The 12,412-nt window shown below is 37.7% G+C and overlaps 1 protein-coding gene across 1 annotated transcript in view; it reads right to left on the bottom strand.

The window, feature by feature from the left end:
* Window positions 1-3,713: 3,713 nt before the first annotated feature.
* LOC136878753 (TAF5-like RNA polymerase II p300/CBP-associated factor-associated factor 65 kDa subunit 5L) overlaps window positions 3,714-12,412 on the bottom strand; it is a 79,088-nt gene continuing 70,389 nt past the window's right edge. Inside the window, exons 11-12 of the mRNA XM_067152210.2 lie at window positions 7,487-7,670; window positions 3,714-5,240 (exon numbers count right to left, since the gene is read on the bottom strand). Coding sequence (XP_067008311.2) covers window positions 5,135-5,240; window positions 7,487-7,670 — 290 coding nt within the window. The 3' untranslated portion in view covers window positions 3,714-5,134. The remainder of the gene's footprint in view (window positions 5,241-7,486; window positions 7,671-12,412) is intronic.

The following is a 12,412-nucleotide window of genomic DNA, read 5'->3' as shown; positions in this document are numbered from 1 at the left end:
AGTATACAGTCTATCGTAGAGACCGAGGAGATAAAAAGGGTGGGGGGTGTTTATTCTGGTGAAGGAAACTTATTGTTCACATGAATGGTCTACCGATGAAAGGGATGAAATATTAGGGATAAAATTAGTTTGTGATAATATGAAGGAGGTGGGAATTATAGGAACATATACGCCTGGAAGAGAAGAAAGAGACGTGGAAATATTTGAGAAAATAATAGATTATACTCATAAAAACAATAATAATGATATGGTAAAAATTGGGGGAGATCTAAACTTGCCTGAATTTGAATGGAATGGAGCTGCAAGTGAAGCCCATGAACAGAAACTGGCAAATAAGTTAATTTGGGAGGGAGGATTTACACAAGTAGTACAAGAACCGACTCGTCTCAACAACTTGCTAGATGTATTCTTGGTTAAACCATGGGAAAGGACTTTTCCATTTTGTGAAACTTACAACCTGAATTTTCACCCCGTTTACAATCATACCATCATCTGCTGCTATCTCACAAATTTGTTGAGGCCTTTTCACAGTTGCTCACAATCCAGATGTGCTGTATTACTCTAAACAGTATACTCTAGCATCCACAAAAAGCCATATCTGTAATTACAGTTCTTTAATCAATGTACATAAGAAAATGTAAAGGTCCTAATAACTACCTTGTGGAAAGCCCTCTACTCTAGTTCTCCGAGTTCATGACGCAAGTCATATTTTAGCATTCACAATAATGAACTTTCATTGTACAACCTTACATCTACCAATTTATGTCACAAAAGAACTTGTATAATGTACGAGGGGCGAACTATATTGTTTTACACTTTATTTTCTGTACGTCCGGATATGGTTCACATTTCACTTTCGAAGGTGGTGACGTGTAACTAGTGTCCAGTTCCACTGTTTGGTAGCGGCACACGCATAGGGGCCAATGAACACACTCATCATAGCCATTTCATAACGACAATGCCAGCGTAGGAGCAGACAACATGGAAAGCAACCGTCAGGTACAGCGCTATACGGCTTTGTTCCTATGGAAAGAAGGCGTGACCACTGCAGAAATTCATCGGCGCTTGATGGCAGTCTGTGGAGAACATGCGCCATCACGGAAAACAGTTTACAACTGGGTGGAAGGTTGGAAAATAGGGCGCACATTGGTGGACAAGGGAACCCGTTCTGGAAGGAATGTGACAGTGTCAACACCAGCCAACACTGCCCAGTAGGCCATCCAAAGAAACAAATGTATTACATTTACGGAAATAGAGGCAGGCATGGGAATTAGCCGAAACACCCTGCAGTGAATCGTGCACGGCAACTTAGAGTTGGGGAAGGTGTCATCCACGTGGGTGCCTAGACTCTTGTCTGCAGACGAATAGCAGAGGCATGTGGATGTGTGCAGAGAAATTTTGCAACGCCATGATCAAGATCCAGCCAACTTCATGGCTTTCAAAGACCACCGCTGCCAATGATCAAATTGTATTTACGGTGCTGTCACACCCACCATACTCTGCTGACTTGGCACCAAGTGATTATCACCTGTTCGTTAACATGAAGAAACCTCTGCGTGGTCACCATTTTGTGGATTTTGCAGAACTGGAAACAGCTGTCCAGGCATGGGTACACAGCACTCCGAAAGAATGGTTTCAGGAAAGTCTGGAGAGACTGAAACATCGATGGGAAAAGTCCATACAGTTACAAGGAGATTATGTTGGGAAGGTGGACTTTACAACTGATGTGTAATGTACTTCATTTGGGTAGAAAAAAATAAAGTTTAAAACAATATAGTACGTCCTTCATATACTATAATGGATGATACACTTTTACAATTTTTGCTTTAACACGGGTGGCCAATAGAAAGTAATGAGGGCTATATAGTCAGATGGTTAGCACAAGATGCAGCACTCTTGAGATGACATAAGCTGGGCTCTTTACCACCTTTTCTAATGACTTCCTGGAAATTCATTCTCTAATTTTTCCAGTCCTTGTCTTGTAGCTGAAGATGACAAATGATATAGTTCTTTTGTCTGAAGGTTAAGAGAGACCTTTAGTTTCTGAGTTTTCTAACAATGTAATGTACACCTACCCATCCAATGCGTTCAATATCACTTTCAATACACAGAGACTGTTCTATAGGTTATGGCAACCATGCTGTATCTTCCAAACAGGTGAGTAAATGGAGTATATTTGAAAACCTTTGTCACTCACTACTGAATACTGTCTACCGAAGACATGTGTACAGTGGTGGCTAGTCACAGTTGAGACCCAGCAACTGCTGAACTGTCGTAGGGTCGACATTCCCGAACGTGGTGACATGGAGGCATCAGAGGCCTTATTTTAAAGTGCTGAACAGATGTTGGGCTGTTAAGGAATTACCCACAATACAGGAACAGAGGCCTTCAAACACGTAAGAGTGGATTTACATTGTTGCTGTCTTTTCAGAAGATATAACACAGTCATGAAACAAACCTTGGACATACGTTTAATGCTTCAGTGGCTTAAGTTGATTCTGAACAACTGTTACAATAAGTGATTTCTGAGACCACACAGGGTCTATGATAATATCAATGACAGATTTACACTGCAGTGTGAACAAAAACATGAATCTCAACCATTTGTACTGAAGTACAATACAACTTTGTACATCTTAAAACATTATGTTTTATTTGGATAGGTACAATTCACTACTAAATTCTATGAGCAATGCTCAGTTCAAGCTATGGAGCAAAAAGGGAAGGAAAAACAAAAAACATGAAACAGAGGGACATAACAGACAATCACAGGTGTATGCTGCCAGCAGCCTATAAGCTAAAACTAGTCTAGTAATCACAGTTAATTAGGTATACCTGGCGGTGGTGGTGAGTAGGTAACCATCCTCTAGTAAATTATAACGAAAGGAGTAGACCCTTTTAGGTATACAACAGATACACATAACAGAAATAACATTAATAACTATGAGTCTGAAACAATAAAAATGGACATCAAGAGTCCAAAAGCAAGCAAAATAAAGTAAATTTCAAAACTGTACTTGCCTTTCACGAAGACAAATATATGATCATTACCAATCTCGAAAACAAAAACTAGTGGAAAGGAAGAACGACTCAAAAGTCACAGATATAGTATCATAGAATGTACTGTACGCAAAGTTTCATTAAGCACTGTCTTTGTGGCGAAGTAACGACCGGGAAAGGAGAAAACTGCCACTCCAACATTCATTTATGCAGTACTACCAACCAAAGAGAGTGAAACACATAATGAACAGCAGTAAACCGTTTTTGTACATTACATTTGCATTTCTTCAAAAAAATCTAATTGTTATGAATTTTGTTTGAACATCAATGTATGGTTAAGAATGTACCGACAAAATCAGAAGTGATTTTGAAAAGGAATGTATTCAAGTTAGAGGACTGGCTGGAAAAGAACAAATTTCACTACACAGAAATTGTGCTTTGCTGCAAAACGTTACTATCTTAAATTCCTGCTGCCCAACCTAATAAGTTCAGAGGGTCCCGGCTTCGATTCCCGGCCGGGTCGGGGATTTTAACCCTCATTGGTTAATTCCAATGGCCCGGGAGCTGGGTGTTTGTGCTGTCCCCAACATCCCTGCAACTCACAGACCACACATAACACTATCCTCCACCACAATTACACGCAGTTACCTCACATGGCAGATGCCACCCACCCTCATCGGAGGGTCTGCCTTACAAGGGCTGCACTCGGCTACAAATAGCCATGTAGGATGCTATAAGGTTTGTTTTATCACCTATTCAATACATATAAATTTTATAAATTAGGAATTTTATTATGCATTAAAAATTATCTCAGTTCACTGAACAACTTTATTTAAAGCTTTACACATTCTTCTTTTGTTTATTTAGCACTTTTTCATACCATTTTTTAAGTATTTTCCTGCTGGTAATGAAGCACTTCACCACTTTCTACGGTCCTACCTATACATAAAGAACTTCAATATTATCGACATTAGTTTTCTCTCTTGTACTCAGTTAATAAAATATTATATATCTTTTGTACTATACCACTTATTAATTCTATATTCCTTACTTGATTTATTCTGCACCTGTCACATCATCATCATCATCATTTCCCTGTATCTGGCTCCACCCAGGTTGGGGAATTTATGATAATTCTTCACCTTCCTCTCTTCTTCGGCCATTATCCTTCTGTAATTCTGTTCTGTTCCATTTTTTTTTTTCAATTTCTTTTAGATCGCACCGACGCAGATAGGTCTTATGGTGACGACGGTATAGGAAAGGGCTAGGAGTGGGAAGGAAGTGACTGTTGCCTTAATTAAAGTACAGCATTTTCCTGGTGTGAAAATGGGAAACCATGGAAAACCTTCAGGGCTGCTGACAGTGGGGTTCGAACCCAGTACCTCCCGAATACAAGCTCACAGCTGTGCGACCCTAACCACACGGCCACTTGCTCGTTAATTCTGTTCCATTCCAGTTGCCTTCTCCTTACAGTGGTCTAGATCAAGTCCATCTTGCTCTCCCCTCCTTCAAACTCAGCTTCCATCATCTGTTTGAGTACCATTCCCTCCTACATTCCCTTGACATGTCGAAATCATCTAAGTCCATTCTTCTCACTTTGGTCATTCAACTTTTCTATTACAATATCCTTCCTGGTATCATTTCTTAGTGTTTTCTTGTATTTCCTAACACACTCCTAAGGAATTCCATTTTATGCTGGAATGCTACTCTCGTAGCATGTAAGAACCTATCTATTTTCACACTTGAAATTAATGTTTGCTGGCAGCAAAGTCTAAACACATAATATCAAATCATCTACACTCACCTACCACATCAATGAACAAATCAGTGGTAAAATGCTTTTATTTCTGACAGTCTTTCACATTCCTAATTCCTTTCTCAACAAAGAATTCCATCTAAAATACCTGAACCTCATTGTGATGCTATCTTAAATATGTTTGCCACATTCTTAGTTTCTGTTCATACTGCAATGTGTTTTGTACACTACCTACCTTTCTGGGTCAAAATAATTCAATACACTGGGAATAACGTTACACAACAAAATTTTCATAAAGTACATTAGGAGAGACTAATTACCTTTCTGGGTCAAAATAATTTAATACACTGGGAACATGTTACACTATCATAAAGTACGTTACGAGAGAGCTATACACGTCAGGATGTTGGAGTATGAATGTCTAATAGACAGCGGTCGAGAACCCACTATTGTGTGCATTCGCAGCAGATCATTTGAGGAATCACTGCAAATAAAAATGATAACTGGTAAGAGCATAAGAATAGTCAGAACACATGAAGAAACAACTTGAAAAATTTACCCTTCACATGAAATCAATTGAGGTGCATTTATTACAAAGCTCATACATTTGCATATACAAAATACTATAACTTAAATTCTTGAAATTACAGGATGTTTCACCAACTCTGTAATGTTACATGAAACAGATTCCAACATTCATGCTGATTTCACTGAATAGTTTTTATTACCCTACTTTCTGATTATAGAATCTTCTGGTGATACATAAATTTAAATCTTTTATGTCTGGTCAACAGCAAGTACAAAGATACTCTAGTAAGGCTTAGCTTGACTGTACAGGCAATAGTATATGAAGGTTCTCAGAACTCTAAAATTTATTTTTGCAGCCAACTCTCAGACAGGGTAGAACATTCAATGTTTAGATTGACAATTTTACAGCCCATAACACTGTAATAAACATTACGTCAGGTGAAATGAGACAAACGTCAGGGAATCTTTATTTTTCACGAATGATTGAATGTGCTTCCTCAAAAATGAACCATAATTATTCTACTAAAAATGTAGAAAGTTTTAAATTTAATTAAACTGCTCTATCGATGAAATAGTATTAGGTGTCTGATAAGCGATTACCAGTGGCAGCAAGGAGAACTGCTTGCTCCTGATCTGCACTTAGGGAATCTGGCAACTGGGCAATAGCCCTATCAACGGGATTGAATACCTAACTGCCTTTCTCCCAGTGATTAATTTGGTGAGTGTATTAATCTTCAGAATTATACTGAACATCATCTTGATTCATTCTGGTGATTGTTTAAATGTTGTATTCTTTTCCTAGCGTGTTAATTACGGGTTATTCGAACTATCTATCAATCTCACGGATTCTTGACTGATTTTTTTATGTTAGCAGTACCACAACGTGCATGTCACCGGAGTTGTTATTGTTGACACCCAGGTTATCTGAGATAGGTTATAGGAAGCGAGATCTTGGTGCTGACATTGCTGGAGGTGAAAGAGCATTCAGCATCCTCTTCTATCTCAGAACTGTGAAGACAAGTTACGCGTCCAGATACTGGTGAACGAAATCCTGGAAATAGCTCCGATGAACAGAGTCATCCATGTTCATCTTCTACTTCAGGTGCTGCATGATAATGAATCATTACCAGCTGCCTCTATAGATCAGTGGTAGAGTGTCAGCCTCCAGATCCCAAGATAGCAGGTTCAAACCGGGCAAGAGTAGTTGGATTTTTGAAGGGCGGAAAAAAAGTCCAATTGACACTCCATGTTGTACAATGTCGGCATGTAAAAGATCTCTGGTGACACATTTGGTGTTTACCTGACAAAATTAATTAAATCTCAGCCTTAGACGCCCAAGAGAGTTTTGGTTTACTCGGTCTGCCATCTAGTAGGCCTAGAGTAAAATGGAACATCGAAATTGATGAGCAGACAGCCAGATGGCGTCAAATTAAAATGTCTGCACATGGTAGCTGAGGCCATATAATAATAATAATAATAATTATTATTATTATTATTATTATTACTATTATTATTATTATTATTATTATTATTATTACTATGAATCATTATCGTACTAGCTCAAATGTAAGACAACCCTGAATCTTTGGACAGCATTTTACAAGCAAATTAGGTAACTATAACTAAGAATATTGAATAAATCCTACAGTAAATCTAAGAACTACAGTTCTACTATCTGGATAAATCCAATTTTGTTTCTCCTGTATGAATCTAATAACAAGCCTAACAATTTTGTTAAAACTTCTGTATTTGATCCTTTGAATATTTCTCCTTACGTGCCAGCATTCATAAACTTTCCTTCATATGTCTCATCATATGTTAACACTCGGAAACACAGATGTTTTGGCCTAAGCATGAAGAAGGCAAACTACACGTTTCAACACGGAGTGGTCAACACTTGTATCTCAGAAACTATACAACCTAGAGCTATGTGACATATACTGTGGTGTACAGGAAATAATTACACAAAAGATAACAAAATATAACAATCGCACCCACTGATGACGTCCTCATAGTGTAGCGAGGAAAAACAAAATGGCACTGACTGCAGCACATTTTATTTTCGTATTGGCTGTAACCTTGGATTGAGTGGGTGTATTTAGACGAAAACAGAATAAAGTTGGAGTTATTACAAAATACCCTAAGTCTAGACAAGACTGCCTGCTCAGTGAGGGCTCAGGTATAACCGAACTGATACCATACCTGAGAGGATTTTTAGATGGTATTAGTACATTCCACAGACGTACTGTGCCATCAAGACTGCAAGATGCCACGTATTCATTGTTCTGGCTCCAAGACAGATCAACTACAGCATGTGTATGTCCTTTGAATTCTTTGAGCATGGCTCCAGCAGCCAAGTCCCAGATCTTTATCCGTTTGTCGTCTCCTGAAAAGAGCATGTTGTTATAAAACTAACTATAATTTCTAAAACAACTACCAAAATATTCCTCCAAACTGCTACATACAATGAAGTGAAATGTCAAAAATAGAACGAAAAGTTCTAATATTTATTTGCCAATTATTGCTGATTTATGGACAGAAACAACCAGCTGTGGAAACTGTGGTTAAATGAATTTTTCTCTTGTCCATCAGTTGCTCAAATGAGTAGGACTCCTGTATTTTGTCCATAGTAGCATAGTAGTTTTGGTTATGGGACATTAAGAACCTATGAAAAAGATGTCATAAGCTTGCTAAGGACGATTCAAGGTAGAAGAGGAATTTAGAGCGTGGGCACTTAGGGCTAAATTGAGATGTCGGACTCTGATACACATCTGACCACAGCTGCTATAATAAAAGAGAAGCCCCGTTTTAATGACAATGTTATTACAGCAAAACCTCGTTAAAACATGTCTGCAGGGGACAAGGAAAAAGAATGTGTTAAGTGAGAAATCATACTAATGAATATACGAATAAAAACTATCCAACACTACAGGGACATCGAAACACTAGATACGACTTTTTCCAACATAAGGGCATTTTACGTCTTGTATCCGCGGGTGCAGTGAAAACTATAGACCTAGCTACCATTTCTAAAGACCGCAGATCGTCTACGTGCATCAAATCCAAAGACCTGCACCTGACGAGCCATACCCGTCCTGGGATCTTCCGGCACTAAAAGCTATACGCCATTTCATTTCATTTCTAAAGATGAGAGGAAAGTATTAAAAGGTGCGAGAAACAAGAGAGAACAAATATGAAACCTTTCCTGCTGGGGATTATAAAAGACCAAATACCGGCACACTGAAAGGTGTGAAAAACACCAGACAACAAATATGAAAACATGTGGACAGGGGCCAACAATAATGAATGAAAATCCACAGCCTGTTTCCAGTCATCTGACCAGGTCAGGAATAGAATGAATGAAGCCCCTATCTAGCGGCGAGGATAGGAATTGCGCCGGCTGCTGAAGCCTGTCGCACTCCTCTGGGGCAATTATTGATGATTGACATCAAAGTATTACTGCGGATCACACTCTTTCTAAAACAAATGTTAGTAGAAGCCTTTTATTCAAGAGCAGTGGGTTATTAAACATTACTTTCTGGCCACACTCTGAGAAGATGAATTGGAGGTTACACTTGATCATGAGCAACTATGAGAAATGACTTTGGCCACCATTTTGAATGCACACAAACCATTCAACAGGCACTCTCTATCAGTTATTCTAATTCCTACTTCCATTTAGCAGGCACTCTATCAGTTATTCTAATTCCACTTCCTTTTTCTTTCTCAAATTTTTGAATTTACCTGAGCACAAATGCAAGTGTGAAGAGGGGAACTCTATCAACCTTTCTTTAATTTCAAAATTTCATCCATAGCATGACATGCCTCAACAAGGAACCTGGAAACTAGTATTTATCAGCAACATCATACACTAAGAATGAACAAGCTACAGAACCTCAGTCGATTACGCTCCCCGCAAAATTGCGGCCCAACAAAGCACCTTGATTGTGTATTCACAACGGTTGGTCTCAGTGCCGACATGCTGCATAGACGTTTCAACTTGACACCGAAACCTCAGTGATCCTCTATTCTATAGGAACTGCATTTTCAACCTCTATTATACAATTTTTGGAGGGTGTGGCATTCAAGGGACTCCAGCAAGCCAAAGACCTTTATTGCACCATATGTATATATGTATCTTGTTTGATATAATGTTGGCAACAGGACAGACTTTTGAATGGAACTCCAATGAGTCTAAGCCCCATATTTTACCATATGTATATATCTTAATAGTAATATTATATTAGAATAAGGCATTCTTGTTAAATTAGTTTTTAGTAATGTTTTATGTACAATCGCTATTAAGTAGGTTCACCAACAGCTGATGATGACCTTTTTACAGGTTGAAACCGGTACTGTTTTAATATAGATAACTTTAAACATTTTGAAATAAAGTATTGATTAGGTGGAAATCGCATTCTTCATACTTGCATATATTGAATTCTATCGATCATCATCCATACTGATTCCTCGCTAAGCGCGGACGAGTCAATCTTGAGTGAGCCTGAGGACTTCTCACAACTCCAACTGGTGTAAACAAACATTGGGACAGGTTCTTCGCAATAAGTGCATTGCCAGCAGTTGTTAACCACTTAGAAATAAAGGCTGAAGTAAACGACAGCTGAATTTTAATACTATGTACTGATATAAAATAAGAATGTGATGCTTCTCCTTCTCAAGATACAGCGGTGTGCGTAACTAATTTCAGAGGTTACGTTACGTATTTTCACCAAGGGTTATGAATTTCATGTTGTTGGTCCATATTGGATTACATATAGATTACAAACATAAAAGTTTTTCACCTATTCAATACATAGTTATATTTACACAGTATGTATTTACATTACATGGGACTAGTTTCAACCCTTCTCGGGGTCATCATCAGGCATATTTAAACAATACACAATATTTGATGAAATCCTAAAACATGTTTCTAAGCAGTAAGAACAGTATGAAACAAGTATATAATTAACAATATGATGTGTGGTTGAATTAGGCGAAGTGCTATGGTGCTAAACATGTTGCATAATGAAAGTGAAATATTACGAGTGACAATAGGTGATCAATATATAATACGAGTACACATATACGTTACAAAGTCTGGGTATAAAAGTACAAATGAGATGCTGTAAGTTGTGGATCAACCCGAGTCAAATTTTTGAGACACAGGGTGTTTTAGATAGAGGTCAGTAGGTCCTGGCAATACATTACGTTTGTGGACCAAGTGTTATGGTACTAGGACTGAACACAATATAACATAACACTTATAATAAAAGTATACAAGTATGTACAAGTAACAAATGTGTAGATGATACTCTCTAGAAGAAACTGTGAGGACATCTCCTCATTTGTACATACTTGTATACTTAGACTTTTTAACGTATTATTTGTGTACTCATACTATATATTGCTCACCTATTGTCACTCGTGATATTTCACTTTCATATGCAACATGTTTAGCACCATAGCACTTCGCCTAATTCAACCACATGTCATATTGTTAATTATATACTTGTTTCATACTGTTCTTACTGCTTAGAAACATGTTTTAGGATTTCATCAAATATTGTGTATTGTTTAAATATAACTATGTATTGAATAGGTGGAAAACTTTTATGATTATATGTATTTTCGCTTCTTGTTAAATTTCAGAAAGGCTGTTCCCATGTACATTTATAGTGAAAATGTTATTATTCTACAGGGAACTTGAAATATGTTTTCATAATACATGCGTGGTAAATCTAGGTTAGGTGACTGTGTTTGAAGTAAGAAAATTGAAATATTTGCTACAAGCCTCTAGAGTGATGCTATTACAATTTTTAAGAATGAAAGTGAATATGCGTGTTCAGACTGTCGGAATTAGAAAATATGTGCTAATGAGCAAGCAGCTGCTTAGAAAACATCCTCAAAAATGTTTAAACAAACCGACTGCTGTTTCATACTGATTTTAATGTGTTTTTGTGCGAGTCTGTTATCTTTCCCAACTTTTATGGAAAATCATGTACAAAGTTACAAGAACAACCTTAAACTGAACCAGTTTTGTATTCACCGACAAAACTTTGTCAAAATGAAGCACAAACTGTAACTACAGTACAGCGAGTAGGGTCGATATCTCCTTGTTTTATTGCTGTCACTGTGTAAATAATGTATGATGGTTCACTTTATGTTAATATAGGCAAAGATCTCTGGAAAAGGTGAGCTTTCTATTGAAACTTCGATTGAAGGTAAACCCCATTTAAGCTTTAAAAAATCATGTCCCTGTAAATAACGTTAAATAGGGGTTCTACTGTAACTCTCTTTTAGTCGACAGATTGTGAACAAATCAACACCATCAAAGATAAAAGACCACAGAGTATATTCATGATATATTCTTGTCATACACATGAACATACAACATAGAAATCATCTCCCCTACCTATACTCGGGCATGGGGCACTCAAATTAAGGTCGAGTGTGGGTTTCAATATGTTAACCAGATTGTTACGATTCAAATGATAATCTACTTTATTCATTTTCTGATTACAAGCCTTCCAATGATGACCCAGAAGCAGGATATATTGCAGAGGGGGGAAAATACTTTGAACAGTTCTACAATGTGCAAAATAACTCGGTACAAGGAGAAATCGAAGAATCAGATTTAGTGCAGATGGAAGATAAGAAAAACGAGGTGTCCATGGCAGAGAATGAGTGGGCCACTAAAAGAATGAAAAGAGGCAAGGCAGCTGGAACTAACGAGGTCACCATAGAAATGATAATAGCAGCCGAAGCAGTTGGTCTACAGTGGTTGTATAGACTCTTCAGAGTGATATTGAGAGAAAAGACTGTTCCAAAAGAGAGGACGAAAGGGGTCATTATACCAATTTTCAAGCAAGGAGGCAGAAAGCAATGTGAAAATTACAGAGGAGTGACACTGATACTTCATACAGCTAAGATACTTGCAAGAATCTTGGATAAACGAGTAAGAGACAGAGTAGAGGAAAAATTGGCAGAACATCAGTACGGATTCAGAAGAGGCAGGTCCACATTTGACCCAATATTTATATAACGTCAAATGGTGGAAAGGTATTGGGAATATGGAAAGGACATGGTAGTAACATTTCTAGATATTGAAAAGGCATATGACAGTGT

The sequence above is a fragment of the Anabrus simplex genome, chromosome 8 (assembly GCF_040414725.1).
Source record: "Anabrus simplex isolate iqAnaSimp1 chromosome 8, ASM4041472v1, whole genome shotgun sequence".
Classification (NCBI taxonomy): domain Eukaryota; kingdom Metazoa; phylum Arthropoda; class Insecta; order Orthoptera; family Tettigoniidae; genus Anabrus; species Anabrus simplex.
The sequence above is the reverse complement of the archived record's forward strand: the minus strand, read 5'-3'. Positions and strand labels throughout refer to the sequence as shown.